The 17,282-nt window shown below is 51.4% G+C and overlaps 1 protein-coding gene across 2 annotated transcripts in view; it reads right to left on the reverse strand.

The window, feature by feature from the left end:
* The window catches only part of SYNE3 (spectrin repeat containing nuclear envelope family member 3), a gene marked incomplete at its 5' end in the record, with an annotated part of 52,978 nt that overhangs the window by 15,567 nt on the left and 20,129 nt on the right, over positions 1 to 17,282 (reverse strand). For both annotated transcript variants that reach the window (XM_079699620.1, XM_079699621.1), the window contains 9 exons: positions 357 to 486; positions 933 to 1,105; positions 1,259 to 1,420; positions 4,723 to 4,857; positions 5,732 to 5,875; positions 6,817 to 6,999; positions 10,667 to 10,841; positions 12,279 to 12,415; positions 14,822 to 15,169. In XM_079699620.1, coding sequence (XP_079555746.1) covers positions 357 to 486; positions 933 to 1,105; positions 1,259 to 1,420; positions 4,723 to 4,857; positions 5,732 to 5,875; positions 6,817 to 6,999; positions 10,667 to 10,841; positions 12,279 to 12,415; positions 14,822 to 15,169 — 1,587 coding nt within the window. The remainder of the gene's footprint in view (positions 1 to 356; positions 487 to 932; positions 1,106 to 1,258; positions 1,421 to 4,722; positions 4,858 to 5,731; positions 5,876 to 6,816; positions 7,000 to 10,666; positions 10,842 to 12,278; positions 12,416 to 14,821; positions 15,170 to 17,282) is intronic.

Raw genomic sequence — 17,282 nt, forward strand, 5'->3', positions numbered from 1 at the left:
CCCATCTCGTGTGCTTTCAGTTTGCATCTGGGGTCAGCAGAAAGCTTCCAACCTTGACACTCTGCCTGTAAAGGCAGTAGCCGGGGTTTCTGGGGGTGAGGGCCTGTCTGCCCGAGGGATGCCTGGGACCTTCCCTAGTGGGGACCCCTGGGTCTGGGGTCTCAGAATTCCTCTGTCCAGTGGCACAGGGAGCTCTGGTGCCACTACCGGGCAGGCTCACCTGAGATGGGACATGGTCCAGTCCTGAGATGAGCATGTGGCCCCAGGCAGGGAAGGGACTTTGCTGGAGACAGCTTCCAACCATCAATTGACTCAGGATCTGGTCCCTCCCCGGAAGCCCCACTAGACGGACTCACCTGACGGTGGTGTCGGAAAATAAGATCCGTGGGGGTGATGAGAAACCCAGTCTTTGGGATGTTGTTGGTGAAAATCATTTTCTTCCCCAAATCCACTTCCATCCTCTGCAGCTGCTGGTTTCTGATGAGGCTGAGAAGACAAACCAGCCCAGTCAACGTGGTGATGGGATGGGGACTCCCCGGGTCACGGGAGAAGGAACAGAATTAGGGCACCAGGCTGTGGGAGCCAACTTCTGGTCCTCACAAGCCCACGCCTGTCCTTCGGGTTTGTCAGAACCTCCCCAGGGCACCTGCATCTCCAGTTTCCTGCTAGAGACTCACGTTACTGTCATCAAGGTGCATATACCCATCAATGCAGGCGAGGCCCAAGCAGGAGGGGCAGGAGGCTAATTCCCAAGCTGAGGCGTTTCCTCGCTCTTTGTGTCTCTACTTAGAATTGCCTCGAGATGCCCGGAGGCAGCTGGCACCACGCCTGGCACGCAGACCCCAGCCATCTTTTCTAGGAGTGTGGCTGAGCTCTCCCTGGCTGGGAAGGGGGCTGCCCGAGACCTGGCGCAGAGCCGGGAGCCCTCTCACCTCAGCAGGCTTTCCCCCAGCAGCCTCAGGGCCCCCCAAGACGCCACCAGCTCCTGCAGCTCCTTCTGGACCGCAGCAGCCCCCTCCGGAGAAGACTTCTCCATCACCAGCCGGCCGCGCGCTTCAATCAGGGGCAGCTGGGCCTCCTTCCCCGGGAATTCGTCCAGCAGCTTCTGAAGGACACACACACACACACACACATACACACAGAGTAAGGTAATGGGGAGGGGGGGGTCTCTGCTCCCCAGTATGAGAGCATTGGCTCCCCAAACCTGCTTTTTTGGGATGCAGGGGACAGAATCTCTCTGTGGGGAGAGCCCTCTTACCTCGACATCGACCTCTCGGGACTGGGCATCCCATGGGCCCGTGTCCACGCGGTGGGCCTCCAGCTTCTGCGTGAGCACGGAGATCCACTGTCGCAGCTCCAGAACCTCGTGGCTGAAGGTGCAATGTTCCCGCACGCTCTGCCGGCACGTGTCCACAAGGTCCTGTAGCACAGCCCCGGGGGACCCAGGCTGAGACCTCACCCTGCAGGACCCTCAGCCCTGCCTGAGCCCCAGGGGAGGATGGCCCCCAGGGCTCCCCATCCAGCCAAGAACATGAGGGGTTGGTCTTCTCTCCTGCACAGAGCAAGGAATTTACCCCAGAAAGACCAACTCTGGTTTAAAGTGCCTATAAGCCTGTCCTACTTTTATGGAAAGTACCAGGTCTGGGTGAGGGTACGGGCGATGGTAGCTCGCGTCCGTCAGGGTTTGGGCAGACACGGGTGCGACCACTTGGGAAGACCGTGGGTCTGTATCTACTAAAACCCAACACAGGCATCCCTACGACCCAACTGTTTCATTCCTGCACGTAACCCATCAGATGTGAACATAGCTTCACCAAAAGGCACGTGTGTGCTGTTACTTGTGAGAGCCCCAGACTGGAAACTACCCAAGTGCCTGTCAATGGTAGATGGACAAATGCATTGAGGTACGTTCACAGGATGGACTATTTCACCTCCGCCGCAGCCAGAATGAACAATCTACACAACAATCTAGTGCAACATTATGGATGGATTTACAGCCATCATGTGGAGACCTAGAAGCCAGAAACAAAATGAAATATGCTGTCTGACTCATTTGAAGTAACGTATAAAATCAGGCAAACCCAATCGATGCCATGCCAAGTCGAAGGTCAGGGTTACTCGCAGGTGTCAGCCAGCAACTGGAGGGGGCACGAGGACAGGTATTGTCCTGTGCTGTGATCTGGGTGCTGGTAACGCAGATTTTTTGTTTTTACAAATGCATTAAGCTGCATAATTAGATGTTCACTTTTCTGTATATGATTATACTTTGATAAAAAGTCTTTAAAATGGTCTTGCTTTGTTTCCCCTCTCCTGAGTCAATCATGGCTCAGCTCTCTGGGACCTTGTTCATCTCTGTCTCCACAAAAGGTGGGTGCTGTATCCAGCACTCCGTCCTCTTGGTCACCCAGCCTGAGACCCTCAAAGCCCCTCCCTCTCAGCCCACCACAGGCCAGTCAGACCCCAGGGTCTGTGGTCCCCTCTCTTGCTGTGATTCTCAGTTTAGGTGCTTGTGATTCTTTGCTGGGCCACCGTAGGGCCTGCCTTCCTGCATTCCAGACACTGGTTGACACCACTGGCTGCCACTAGAAGCTGGGGACTTCCCTGCACTGTCACTACCACCGTCCCCTCCTGTCCCCTGTGCACCAACATCAGGCGCAATGCCTCCAATAGCCACCCCCGTGCTCAGTGGGGTATGTGCCCCCCAGGGGGACAGGAAGATCTCCTGGGCTATGGGAGAAGGACTTATTAGAACTTACTAGACTTAAAAAGCACCGAGCACCAAAATAATAAAAGAAGGGCAATACTTCTTTGAAGAAGCATTTAAACAATAAAGAAAGAAGTATGAGAGAAATGGAGTATCACCATTTTGCAAGCCTTGTGATGCTCAGCTAATACTTCTTCTAATTATTATAACAATCCATTAGCTCATCATTTGGATGTAGGCATGAAAGCTGATGTCTGCTGCTTCTGTGGGCTCTGCAGGTCCCTGAAGAGCGAGGACAGTGAGTCCTACCTATTTCTCTACTTTCCCGGCCCCAACCTTGAGATCACATGCTGTTAATTTATTAAATGGAATTAAATGCATTCATCCACACCTTATGCCTCCATTAAGACCAACAATGCAGAACTACTCCACACCTCGCAAGGTTTTCTCATGTCCTACTTATGTCCACAGAGATGAAAAACCTGTTTATCGTGACCCGAGCTTAGAATCTTACTCCAGTACTCTCATCACTAGAGGCATCTGTACTGTTGAGTAGAGCGAGTGTGGTCTGACCACCTCCGATGTCTTTGGTGTAGCCTTCTTGGAGCACCTACTTCATCAAAAGGCATTATTTTATTTTATTTTATTTTTCTAAAAGGTTATTTTATGACATGGGCTTTTTTCTTCTTTTAATGTATTTATTTATTTATTTTTGGCTGCACTGGGTCTTTGTTGCTGCGCGTGGGCTTTCTCTAGTTGTGGCGAGCGGGGGCTGCTCTGTTGCGGTGCGCGGGCTTCTCACTGCGGTGGCTTCTCTTATCCTGAAGCACGGGCTCTAGGTGTGTGGGCTTCAGTAGTTGTGGCACGCGGGTTCAGTAGTTGTGGCACACGGGCTCTAGAGCACAGGCTCAGTAGCTGTGGCTCACGGGCTCTAGAGCGCAGGCTCAGTAGCTGTGGCGCATGGGGTTAGTTGCTCTGCAGCATGTGGGATCTTCCCTGACCAGGGCTCAAACCCGCGTCCCCTGCACTGGCAGGTGGATTCTTAACCACTGCGCCACCAGTGGTTTATTTAAAAATAAATTTTATTTATTTTTTAAATTGAAGTATAGTTGATTTACAAAGTTTCAGGTGTACAGCAAAGTGATTCCGTTATATGTACATATATATGTATATATATATAATTCTTTTTCAGATTCTTTTCCATTATAGGTTATTATAAGGCATTATTTTATTATAATTACTCTCCTTTTATTTCTCTTTTTGATCATAGAAAAAGCGTTGTATTAAATTTTAAAATTATGTAGGTAGCTCTATGAATTTCAGGGTTGCAAAGAAGATGTCAGGAATATTTGTTATTAACATAGGGCATGCAGGGTCCGGAAGGGTGGAGAGCCCTGCCTTAGACTAGTGTTCTCGAGCTGTGGCTGCCTGACAGCTGGCTTTGCACGCCTGGGGCACTTGTTACAAATGCAGACCCAGGACACCATTTAAATCAGTGTCAGGGTGGGGCTGGAGCCTGCATTTCAACTTGTCCACAGGCCAGTTTTGAAGGAGCCATTCCACTACCCACACCTACTGGCCGTCCCACCACCAAAGGGGCATCGATCCTGTGCGGACCCCAGCAAGATCCAGGTGGCCACTAGAGGGCACTGCATACGGGGCTTACGGCCACCAGGACCCACCTTTCAACCTGGCGTTACAGCAGCAAACGTGACGGGGACTGCTGCGTGTGTGCAGCCTGGTCCGTGCTTTGCTGACTCCGTTGTCCATCTACCCACCAGAACTTAAACCCAGGAGAGCAGGGGCCTTGGCTGTCCTGCTCGTGCTGCTTCAATCCTTAGAGCCCAGAACACTGCCTGGCATACAGGAGGTGCTCAGTAATTGAGGTGCCCCTGAATGAATGAGGAAGGGAAGAAAGGAAGGGAGAAAGAAAAGGAACGAAGGAAGAAAAGAGGGAGAAAGTCCCCAGGAGCGTCAGACGTCTCTGTCACAGCACAGACCCTCCGCTGGCCCCTTACCTCCAGAGACCTGTGCAGGGTCCGGTGGTCAGAGGAGAGCTGGTCCATTCTGTGCTGGTGGTGGGAGTTCCCCTGGACGAGAGGCCTCATGGCCTCCACCTGCACCCCCAGGTCCAGCCCCTCCTCCTGTAGCCCCTGCAGGAGAGGAAGGAATGAGTGGAGCGCGCTTTCTGCTTCTCCTCGTGGAGGCTGATCAGGGTGGGGGCTCCGAGTGGGAGAGACCGGGAGGGTCCCAGGACCGTGGGTCTCCCCCTCTCCATCTGCTGCACCATATGGCTGTCTGACGAGCCCACTCTCAGGACTGGTGAGAATTTAAAAATGAGATGAAAATATTCTGAGACACCATGAAAATAAACAGCTAAAGACCAGAAGGCATCTCTGGGGGACAAACTCACGTCTGGACTCATACTAGATGACCACCTCTTAATAGGAAAAATCACATCTCAGCTTTAGTTTTAAAGCCCCAAATGCATCACTTTTAATACCTTCCAAAGAACACTCCCAGTAATGTATGAGCTGTGCCTGGGTTTTAAAAAGATAATTGTTGCTTCACGTGCATTTTAAAAACCGGCAAGCTCCTTATGTAGCCAACAATTATTCATGATCAGCCTATGTACAGTCCATGTGTTCTCAAACATTTATTCTTAATCCCCAAATCATTTATTTAACTGAAGGCCTCTGGACTCATTAGGACCACTTAGTGAAGCAACTTTAAAAGTAAATATTCATGTTAGACTTTGGAGCCATGGAGTAAGCAAAAGGACAGCCTATCATTTTGTTAGGCTCAAGAATCAGCCATTTGGAGGTGCTAAAGGCCTTGCTGAGGCCAGGAACCATCAGGTATATCAGCAGAGATTCATTTGAGATGAAAGGTCAGTTCTCAAGGGAGGGTCTAAATATCTGGCTCGGGCTGGCTGCTGCTTTGCTGGTTACTGTTACTGCAGGGGGCTGCTTCTAGGCACAGCTGAGTATCTGAGTAGGGGTGACTCAGGCCCGACAGACCTCTTACCTGCAACCTCGAAAGCTGGGCCTGTTTCCCAGGAAGGTCCCGCTGAAGCCCATTCTCAGCCTGGACCCTGATTTGGAGATCTGAGAGCCTTCTCTGCAGGGGATCAAAAGCCGCTCCGAAATCTTTGTGTTGAGCGAGTGAGCTCTGCGGAGACAGAACAGGCAGCACACAAATCAGCTTTCTTCTCAGGCTCCCTGTGGTACAACCTGACACTCACAGACTAGCTGCTCTATCTCCAGCCTTCTGGCTGGCTTGTACTCACTCAGGTGCCGCCCCCTCCAGGAAGCCTTCCTGGAGCCCTTGAGGGTGTTTGACTCTCCTCCTTGAGGACCTTAGTGTCCTCACCTAACAGTTGTCTGCCTCTAGAACAGGGGCTGGCAAACTACATCCCCTACCACACACCCCAAGTCCCACCAGGGGCCTGTGTCTGTAAATAAAGTTTTATTGGAACACAGCCACACCCATTCATTTACAGCTGCTTTCACGCTACAGCGCAGAGTTGAGAAGCTGCAACAGAGACCACTTGCCCTGCAAACCCTCAAATGTTTGCTAAATGTTTGCTCCGTGGATTAGATCAGACCAGGGATGTAATGCTCTTAGCAGGTGCCAGGCCCCTGGTCAGGGCCCCAGAGACCATCTCTTTCATCATCAACATTATTAGATGCTCAGCAAACATTTGTTACCTAAAAGAAACTGGCCACAACATCCCATGTTATGTCTTTGATTTCGTGTGGCCGTTTAGAAGTGTCCCTAATAATATTAGCTCCCAGCTCTCCAGTGGTTTAAAGTTTACAAGTGTTTTTCTCTGCGTCTTCTTATCTGACAGTCCCCAGCTCTCTGCAGAAGACAGTTCGACTTGATCAGTGAAGAAGGGAATTTGGGGGCAGAGGTGGGAAGCCGACAGGTGAGAAGGATCGCGCCATAATCCTACCCAGATGATAGATGAGGGGCCTGAGGTCGTGGGGGACAAAGCGATACGTCCAGGGCCACGTGGTGGCCAGTGGCAGAGCTGGGGTCAGGATGCAGGGCTGCCCTTCCTGGAAGGCCGGCCGGGTCGATGGCTGAGGGCCGCCAGAGGGGCTCACCTGCAGTTTGCTCTTCCTTTGCAGAAGGCGGTTGTGCAGTAAGTCTCTGTCCCTCACGGAAGTTGCCACCTGCTCCAGCAGGGCCGTGGCTCTCTCCTGGCCAAAGATGCCGCCCAGCAGGTCTTTCTTCAGCTGCAGCATCGTCAGCTCCTCCTTCAGGTGGGAGCTTTCCGCCAGGGCCACCTAAGGGAGACAGGGCCTCCGTGAACTGCAGGGCAGGATGAAGCTGGAGACGGGGCCAGGAGCGCACCTGTTCTGGCTGCGCCTGCTCAGGAGGATGGGCCTTGGTGCTGGTTTCCAAGGAAGCAGCGAACGTAAGGAGAAATGGGCTGGCAGGAAGGCGGTAGGAGGCCCTGAATGTCAGGGTCAATCTGATTCCTCTCTCACCTCCACATCCATCTTATTACCAAAGCCTGAGCAAGAATTCTACCTCCTACGTGTCCCGGAAATCCGTCCCCTCTCCATCCCCCATCACTGACTGTGGTGCACCCTCAGCCTTGCTCACCTGAACCCCAGAAGCTCCTGACCGCCTGCTGCCTCCCAGCCGCCCCCCGAAATCAACCGTCCACACTGCAGCCGAACCCCAAACTAACCAGTCTGATCCTCTACTCAGTGATCCTCTATCACTGACAGCAGTGGGCCATCCCCCAGTTGGTGTATGGGACCTTTCGAAGGGGCTAAGGGCCTATGGGATCATGATCAGAGGAAATTCTGCAAGGCTTCCCAGAGGAGGTGGCACCTGAGTGAAGTCGTGATGTGTGGGAACTCACTGGGCAGAGAGGGGAGGAAAAGGGGACTCAGAAGCCCTGTGTAATGGGCAGCCGGCTCCTAAACAGGCAGCCTGAACTCTGCACAGCCCAGGCCCCACCTCCTCCAGGAAGCCTCCCCTGACCACATTCCCAGCCTACATGCACTCTTCCTGCCCCCAAAGCCTGTTCCCCGCTTCAGGTTCTTGCTGATCAACAAGCTGTTGGGGACAAATACTTCTTGCTTCTCTAACTGAGGGCGCAGGGGCCCTGGAGGCCAGGGGTTTGGTCTTCAGCTGGCCAGAGTCCATTTGAATCTGATGATGTTACAGAGATGCTGAGCCAGGCACGGGGCTGGGAGAGGCAGGACTAGGACCCCAGCCCAGGTGTGTGGTTTGCAATTAGCCACACGGAGGTCAAGCCTCTAGCCGTAGGAAGGCACCTTCACCCCCTTTTCACCCCACTCAGACACAATATCATGAGGGTTAAGAATTCAGGCTGGGGAGTTGCAATCATGAGTTTGGATTCCATACTAACTGGGAGAACTTGGGCCATTCCAAGCCTCGGTTTCCTCATCGGTAAATTAGGGGTAGTCACACCCTAGTTCACGGGGCTGCCGTGAGGCTTAAACGCCTAAAAAGCATTTAACATACTGCAGGACCCACAGTGAACACACGATAAAAGACAGATCTTCTCAGCCATTATTATTTAACCAACTGTTATGTGTTGAATTGTGTCCTTCAAAGAAGATATGGTGGAAAAAAAAAAAAAAAGAAGACCCATGGGGAGAAGATAGCCACGTGATGACAGACACGGAGATCAGAGTGATGGACCTACAAGGCAGTGAACACCAGCGACTGCCAGCAAATACCAGAAGCTAGAAGAGGCAAAGGAGGATTCTCCCCTAGAGCCACTGGAAAGAGCAAGGCCCTCCTGACACCTTGACTTTGGACTTCCAGCTTCCAGAACTTTGAGAGAATGAATTTCTGTTGTTTTAAGCCGCCAGTTTTTGGTGCTTTGTTACAGCAGCCCCAGGGAACTAATACACCAGCCACGCCCAGCTTTTGGCTGGAGCTTTGCAGATCCACAGGCTGCTCTGAGGCTAGATGCAGGAGCTGAGTCAAGAAAATAGAGAGCTTGGCAGCTTGAGCCCTGGCCTGTGAAATCCATCCCGCCCAGGTGGGCCGGTAGGAGTGATGAAAGACATACTCCCAGCCAGCAAACAGAGTCCAAACGTGAATAAACCAAAGTCCTGGCCCCATGTGTTCCAACCCACTGCTCTGTGAAATTCCCACACTGGGAGTCTTGGGTCACACTCTAGAAAGACAGAACCTCTCTCCTGCTTCAAGGAGGTCTCGGTTTGCTTTCTGCCTCAGTGGGAAGGACAGGATGAAATATAGTTGTGACGCAGTGGGGAAAGTTAGACAGGTCTGGGTCAAAGCCAGCTCTGTCACTTAATGGCTGTGTCACATCGAGCAAGTGGCTTCCCCTCTGGGACATTTGTTTTTCTCAACAGTCAGATGATCATAAGTGTTCTGAATGCCTCGCAAACCTATTTTCAAGAGCCAGAGTGAAGACAGGGATAAGAACATTAGACAAGAGTCTAGAACCCACCATTCTGGCCCCAGCTCTGCTCTCTGGAGCAGCCTGACCTTGAACAAGCTCCCTAACTTCTCCCTGGCCCCAGTCCCTCATCAGTAAATGAGGAGAATGGTAGAAATGGAAACAAAAATCCATGTACATAGATAATCAACATATGTTAATTATGGCAATGAAAACTGGAAAGAACCTAAACAATCGAAGTGCGGAAACGTTAAAAAAAAAATGACATGCCCCCAAATGGAATATTCTGCAGCCATTTAAAGTGATGGCTTTTTTTTTTTTTTTTTTTTTTTTTTGCGGTATGCGGGCCTCTCACTGCCGTGGCCTCTCCCGTAGCGGAGCACAGGCTCCAGACGCGCAGGCTCAGCGGCCATGGCTCACGGGCCTGGCCGCTCCATGGCATGTGGGATCTTCCCAGACCGGGGCACGAACCCGTGTCCCTTGCATCGGCAGGCGGACTCCCAACCACTGCGCCACCAGGGAAGCCCTAAAGTGATGGCTTTATTGAACCATTTTAAAGGCTGCTGAGAAAAAGTTCATATGTGTCAACTGAAAATATCTGAATATACACCTATACAGCATGAGCTCAAATACACAGTGAGGATGCACACTTGCAATGGGGGCATCCACCTTGGGGCCATGAAGGCAGACGTGGTTTAGAGCTGGAAAGAGCTTGGGTCCTGGAAGATACTGCTGAGCTATCAAGCCAGCTCTGGGATGACCTGAAAGTCTCCGTGTTTGTTTGTTTGTTTGTTTATTTAATTAACTATTTAATTTTTTTTGGCTGCATTGGGTCTTCGCTGCTGCTCACGGGCTTTCTCTAGTTGCGGTGAGCAGGGGCTACTCTTCGTTGTGGTGCACGGGTTTCTCATTGCGGTGGCCTCTCTTGTTGCAGAGCACGGGCTCTAGGCGCGTGGGCTCAGTAGTTGTGGCACGCGGGCTCAGTAGTTGTGGCTCACGGGCTTAGTTGCTCCACGGCATGTGGGAACTTCCTGGACCAGGGCTCAAACCCGTGTCCCCTGCTTTGGCAGGTGGATTCTTAACCACTGTGCCACCAGGGAAGTCCCGTCTCTGTGTTTTAAGCCACCACTGATCAGGTTTCCTGTCACCTGTCACATGCATCCCAATTGACACACAGTAAAGGTAATGGCCTGACATCCTGCTCTTTCTCAGCACTGCTCAGGCTTCCACCAGAGGACTGCCTGCAGCAGGGCCCTAAAGAGAAGGGCTGAGCGCAGATTGGTGCAGAGTCCTGGAGCTACACCAGGCACCAGGCTTCACCTTCTTCCCAAGAACTGAGGGTGACTTTTGTCGCTGATAACTACAAGTGTTGACATTTCCTGTGCACTTAGAACTCACCAGACAGGGTACAGTGGGCTCCACCCAGACATCTGGAGGACTCAGAGACACGCCTGTCCCTGCGGGGGCGGCTAAAATGCTATGCTTGGCTGGTGGCCTCCCCCAGCTGCACCCATCAGCCCTCCCGACAGAGCCATGCGGACCTCAATCTGCGGCAGGAAGGTGTGGACGGAGGGCAGGTCTGGCAGGCTGGCGGTGACATCCACGATCCTCTGGGCCAGAGCCCTCCACAGATGCAGCTCCTGCAGAGGCCGCTGGAAATGCCGCCACAGGTCCACGCCCGCAGCGTTGCGCAGCCTGCTGCTCTTGGCCTTCATGCTGTGAGCACCGTGGAGGGGGAACCGAGAGAGGAGAGAGCGGGTCAGTACAGGAGCAAGGCCTCTGCCCAGAACCCAGAGCGCCCCGCTTGTGCTGCTCCCAGGGTGGGCACTCTCCTCTTCTACAGACTGCTGGGCTGTCCACGGGACCCTGAGGCCTATGCTGTCCAGATAAAAGGGCACTGGAGGTAAACCAGTCCTCGAATAGACTTGCAGCCTAGCTTCTGGACCAGGGAAAGAGTCAAGCCTGGAAGAGGAATTATGGAGCCCCCAGGCTGGTACTGCCTGCCCCCAGGCACCTCGCAGAAGCAAAACAAACTACTTTCTTGAGTAGGATGCCATGACTTTAGGCCCAAATAATTTCTACAAATAAATTTTCCAATATACTGTCCATTGTATAGCACAGGGAACTATATTCCATAACTCGTAATCACCTATAATGGAAAAGAATCTGAAAAAGAATCGATATATATGTATAACCGCATCACTCTGCTATACACCTGAAACTAACAAAACGTTGTAAATCAACTACATTTCCAAAAAATACATATATATATGTACAGGTATAATGTCTAGCACCCAGTCATAGATAACCAGCACCTGCCACCTCCACAAGAGCAACGAAGGGGAGGGAGACCTCGGCCACCCTGTCCCACGGCCCGCTTTATGCACAGGAGATTCAGCCTCACCACCACCTCAGCATCTTGTGGAGGATCCAGGCCCTTGTTCTGGATGTACACATGTAGGGCCTGTGCACACCGTGGGGTGAGAGTCCCCTGGCAAGGCAGGAGGCCCCTGAGTTCCTTCTCGAGGAAAACCCCTGCATCAGAGGCAGGAGGATGAGAAGTGCTACAGGGATGGGGACAGTTGGGCTGTGTTCCAAACACCTCTGAGCCTCATGTAGTAAAAATAGGTACCGATTCTGAATTTACACTGTGCCCAGTTCCACACAGGGTGGATATTTGAACTGCTGGTCTTTGCTGGGCTAAGAAGCTGGAGACCTAGCCGTGCCCGAACCCATGGGCGGAGAGGGAGGTAGGGGCTGGTCTGAAGTCACGCCCAGTGCTTACATCAGCACCGCCGTCAGCAAGCAGGGCACAATGCTGGCCTAGTGAAAAGCCCTCCCCTTGGACCATTACATAGGGAACCCATCCCCCATGCGAAGCTGCATAAGGAGACATGATGGAAATAAGCAAAGAGGCCACATAGCACGGAAAAAAAGCAAAGTTCAGGCCTCTTTCTGGGAGCAGAATGGAAAATACTTCGAAAAGGGGTCAGTACCTGAGCCCAGTGAGACCCTATAATGGCCAGTCGTTGATAAGAGCAAGAACTGTTTGTCACCAGGCAGCAAGAGGGTGCAAGTCCCCCCTGCAGCTGGTGTCAGATGGGCAGAGGCCCTGAGCATGGGGTCCAGGCCCGCCCTCGGCCCACCCGGTACCTCTGGTGCTCCTGGATGGCAGCGACCACGCTGTCCACGAGGGGCTGCGGGTCCTCGGGGAACACGATGAGCTCCTTCAGCCGGGCCTGCAGCCGGTCCACCCGAGGCTCCTCCGCGGCCAGCGCCGCCCGCGTGGCCTGCAGCGACAGACAACACCCGACGGACCGGGTGAGCTTCCGAGATGGGATGGCGGTGTGTGTGCACCGGGGTGAGCATATTCTGTGGGGGTGGGCCAGCCTGGGGGAACACGGTCCCCCAGGGGAGGGGCAGGGGCCCCGAGAGCTCAGCCCCTGCGCTCCCTTGCTTTCCCGCTCCGTGACCCCAAACACGTTTGCTCTTGATGGGCAGGTTTTTCTCTTTATCATCACCTACCTCACAGCCTTGCCATGGACTAGCACCTAATCATACAAATAACTGACACTTAGGGAACAGCGATGACGTGCTGAGTGCCCTGTGGTCCCATTCATTGAAGCCTCGCCATGGCCCTAGACAGTAATTCTCCGTGTCCCCGTTTTATACACAAGGAAACTCTGGCCAGGAGTTTTCTGACAGTTGCAGAGGGGGAAACAGTGGACCTGACATTGGAGCCGGGCCCTCTGGCCCTTAACCTGCCCCTTCAGCACTGAAGGAAACAGTGCCCTAAAGATGCTCTGTGAATCCAGTTACTGTTGTCGGCACGAGGATATTTCCACCCAGCATGCCCGACCACTCCACTCAACCACGTTCAGGTACTTCGGATGCGGCCTTTTCCTGCTATCCTGGGAAATGTGCAGTTTGATCTTGACCTTGACTCTGGCTTGGTCCCATGCTCAGTAGGAGGCAGGGTGGGGGAGTGAAAAGCGCACGGGCTCTGGCAGGACACAGGCTGGCCTGGAAACCCACCTCCAGCCCTTCCCAGCTGCGCAGCCTTGGATCGGTCCCGGTCCCTCGGTGGTAAAACGGGGCCACCCCCACTTGACAAGGCACCGAGTACAGAGCGGGAGCACTTCTCACTACATAAACGCTAGTTTAAGAACAGAAATCTTCGAACAAGTTCTGAAATTCCCCTTCATTGATTTCCGGTTCGTCATATCTTGGTCATAATTGACACTTGAATCGGGTGGGACAGGCAGCGCCTGTAGGGATGTGGTCAGCATCCTGCCTCGGGAAAGGCTTCCTGAAGCATAGCCGGGCACGGCCGGGTGGCTGTCGGGACAGGGGAGTGTTGGCAGGGCTTTCCAGGCCTTACCCTCCCCACACCCCAGCCCTGCCAGTGTGCTTGCTTTGACCTTGGCCCTCACCTAGAACTCCTGGTAAGAGCCATATGTTCCCTGAGTCCCGATGCTCTTGGCAGGTGCTGTCCTAAGCACTTTTGTTTTCACACGTTCATAAGGAATGTGGAAGGCAGAGGTCTTATTATCATCACGTCCATGTCACATTTAACTGAGATTAAACCAATTCTCCCTGGGAATTCCCTGGCGGTCCAGTGGTTAGGACTCCGCGCTTTCACCAACGAGGGCCGGGGTTCAATCCGTGGTTGGGGGAACGAGGATCCTGCGAGCCGAGCGGCGTGGCCAAAAAAAACCAAAAAAAAGTAATTCCCCCAAAGCCAGCCAGTCGGCAAGGAGAGGAACCAAGACTCGAACCCAGGCAGCCTGATCCGAAAGCCCCCGCCCTTCCCCACTGCACCACACCACCCCTACCCTGTGCCAAGGCAGACAATCCGACAAGGGAAACAACTCCCTGTGTACAAAGGTGAGCACTGCAGTGCACCTGGTCTCCTACAAGGCTGAGTGATGCTAAAGAGCATGGATGCTTTGTTTCCACCTACACACACATATTTCTGCATATGAGCAAACATCAGAAGGAAGAGGGGAAAAAAACAGAACAAGCTGGAGTGGAGGTAGGACCCGGGGGCTTTCCTTTTAGATATTTCCCCTAACGGAATTGACAAGCTAGCCCTTGGAGTTAATATAACAAATAAAGGACTGCAGAAGGGTGTGAATCCTTACTTGAAAAATCTCTCTGTCCTCAAGTCAAACCTCTCGTGAGTGTGCACATGGACGGGGAAGGGGGAGGGTGCTCCGACTGGACACCGTGTCTGGGTTGGAATGCCCCCACGCTCCCCAGGATGGGCATCATCTGCTGGGCCTCCTAAGAGCCTTGGTTATGCTTGTTCCTCATCTTCTCTACACAGAGAGCCTTGCCTCTGACCTAACACTCCCTGTTCTGTGCTCAGAAAGTGCTCCCCACATCCTACCATCAGGCAAGGGAATGGCAAACTTGGAGCCGATCCACCTCTTATTTACCCACCAACTCATCATGTGATGCTGGGGATGTTGGGGTGGGGGGGAAAATCTCTCCAGGCCTCAGTTTCCTCATCCAGAAAATGGGTACAAACAACCAATTTGTCTACTATGCTCGGGGAACTGAGATTATCAAAAATCCAGGAAAACCAGAGCCAGTGTGCTTGAGACTTAGTGTGATCCTCCCACTACACAGAGGATGCCCCGAGGCACACATGGCACCCGGACTGGGCCATGGCTTTGCCAAACACTGCTTACCGAGTAGAGTCTCCAGCGGGCCACCAGCTCGTCCTGGGTCCCTGCTTTGGCCGCGGGTTCCAGGTCCTCCTCCGCCAACCTCTGAAGGCCCTTCCTGAACTCTGCCAGCTCAGCCTCCAGCTGCCTCCTCTGTTGCTCATAGGCTCCCCTGGACCAGAGCAGGCCCTGCAGCCGCCCCTCCTCCTCCTCCCAGAGTGCACGCAGCTTCTCCAGAACATTCCGCATCTCCTCCAGTTCTTTGGTGATCTTCTCTGCGCCCAAAGGGGAGGTGTTGTGGATGACCCCCCCGGCCTGCTCCTCCAGCCTCTTCAAAGACTCCTCAGCCCTGGGAAAGTCACTGGCGATGTCCTAAAGCAGGGAGGCGGTGGGAGAGAAACACGAGGGAAAAAGAAAACACGTGTTGCATTTTCCAGGACTGCTGGGAACATCATGCCAAATGGTTAATTCCTATTCCCGGGCTAGAGCCAAGGCACCTTTCCAAGGGGTGGACTGTCTGCCTTTATAACATTCAGAATGTAATTCCTTTACCATGTCATTTACAAGCCATTTGATTAAGTGAAGGGGAAAGTCTCCATTGGGTACTTCTCTGTCTTTAACACTCTCTGACATTTGTTAATCTTGCTTTTTTAAGAGAGATAGAGGCAGCCTCAGGCTTGAAGCCTTCAGCTGGCAAAAGTATGGAGCAAATAGAACCTAACGATGCCATTTGGCCTCATTACATCTATTTGTATGGTTATCTACTAATTATGAATGAGTATTGGTATTCCATTTATGACAATGCCATAAAGTTTCTTTTTAATTCAGTGTTCATTGCCTTCTAATGTTAAAAAAATTTTTTTTGTAAACACTTTTGTCTGTTTCATTTAAAATACCTTCAAAATATTTTTTTCACTTTTTTAGTGAAGTGCAACTTACATGGAGTACAATACAGACTGTCCTTGACTTAAAATGGTTCGACTTACGATTTTTTCTACGATGGTATGAGATCAATATGCATTCAGTAGAAACTGTGCTTTGCATTTTGCATTTTTTTTTTTTTTTGCGGTACGCGGGCCTCTCACTGCTGTGACCTCTCCCGTTGGGAGCACAGGCTCCGGACGCGCAGGCCCAGCAGCCATGGCTCACGGGCCCAGCCGCTCCGCGGCATGTGGGATCTTCCCGGACTGGGGCATCAGCAGGCGGACTCGCAACCACTGCGCCACCAGGGAAGCCCTGCATTTTGAATTTTGAACTTTTTCCAGACTAGTGATATGCAGCACGATGCTCTCTCGCGATGCTGGGCTGTGGCAGAGAGTGTAAACCAACATGGTTTTCACTTTCACTATGGTATTCAATAAATTAAATGAGGTATTCAACACTTTATTATAAAACAGGCTTTGTTTTAGATGATTTTAGGCTAATGGAAGGTGATTCTGAGCACACTTAAGGTAGGCTGGACTAAGCTATGATGTTTGGTAGGTTAGGTGTATTAAATGCACTTTCGACTTATGATATTTTCAACTTACGATGGGTTTATCGGGACGTAGCCCTACTGTAAGTTGAGAAAATCTATATACAGATCTTAAGTGTTACTGTTCAAAGAGTTCCGAGAAATATATATGCTCACGCAGTCCACACTGTTATCAAAATATAGCATTTCTAACATCCCAGAAGATTCTAGAACTTCATCTATTTGAAATCATAGACTATGTTATTTTTTGAAACTGGCTTCTTTCACTCAGCATAATGTTTTTTAGATTCTTCTATGCTGTCAGGTATATCAGAACTTCATTCCTTTTTATTGACTAATATGCCTTTTTACATATATTCTAGTCTATGATGTGTTTATCCAATACTCTGCTGATAAAAATCTGAGTTGTTTTCAGTTTAGGGCTGTTATGAATAAGGTTGCTGTGAACATTCTTTTACAGATACCCACACTTTTCAAAAGTTCAATTTATATCACTTTGCTTTTACAAAAGACCTACATTAGTACCTGTTTTCGCTACCTGAAAGAAATCCAAAGAGGATTTTAGCCTTTGCGAGAAAAGGTAATTACTTCTCTGCTTGTTTTCTCTTTGTTTGTTTGTTTTTCTTTTTAATTTTTTGGCCGTGCTGCGCGGCATGTGGGATCTTAGTTCCCCAACCAGGGATCGAACCCCCCGCCCCCGCAGTGGCAGCACAGAACCTTAACCACTGGACCGCCAGGGAAGTCCCACTTCTCTGCTTTACACCATTTCGGCTCATGAACAGTTTCATAGGAACACTATTTTCAGATAGTGGGGAAACTGTACAAGTCATATAAGATATTTTGTGGTCACTGTTCATTGGTTTTTTCAAAAGAGAGTCAATTTAAATACAAATATTAAATAAATGGTATAGGTGCTGTATCGCTGTATCAAAAATTATAAAGCGGTCCTTGAATTATTGAAGATAATCTACCCACTCACTTTACAGAGGGAGTCGGAAGCTCGTTCAAGAT

Source organism: Hyperoodon ampullatus (assembly GCF_949752795.1).
Source record: "Hyperoodon ampullatus genome assembly, chromosome: 3".
NCBI lineage: Eukaryota > Metazoa > Chordata > Mammalia > Artiodactyla > Ziphiidae > Hyperoodon > Hyperoodon ampullatus.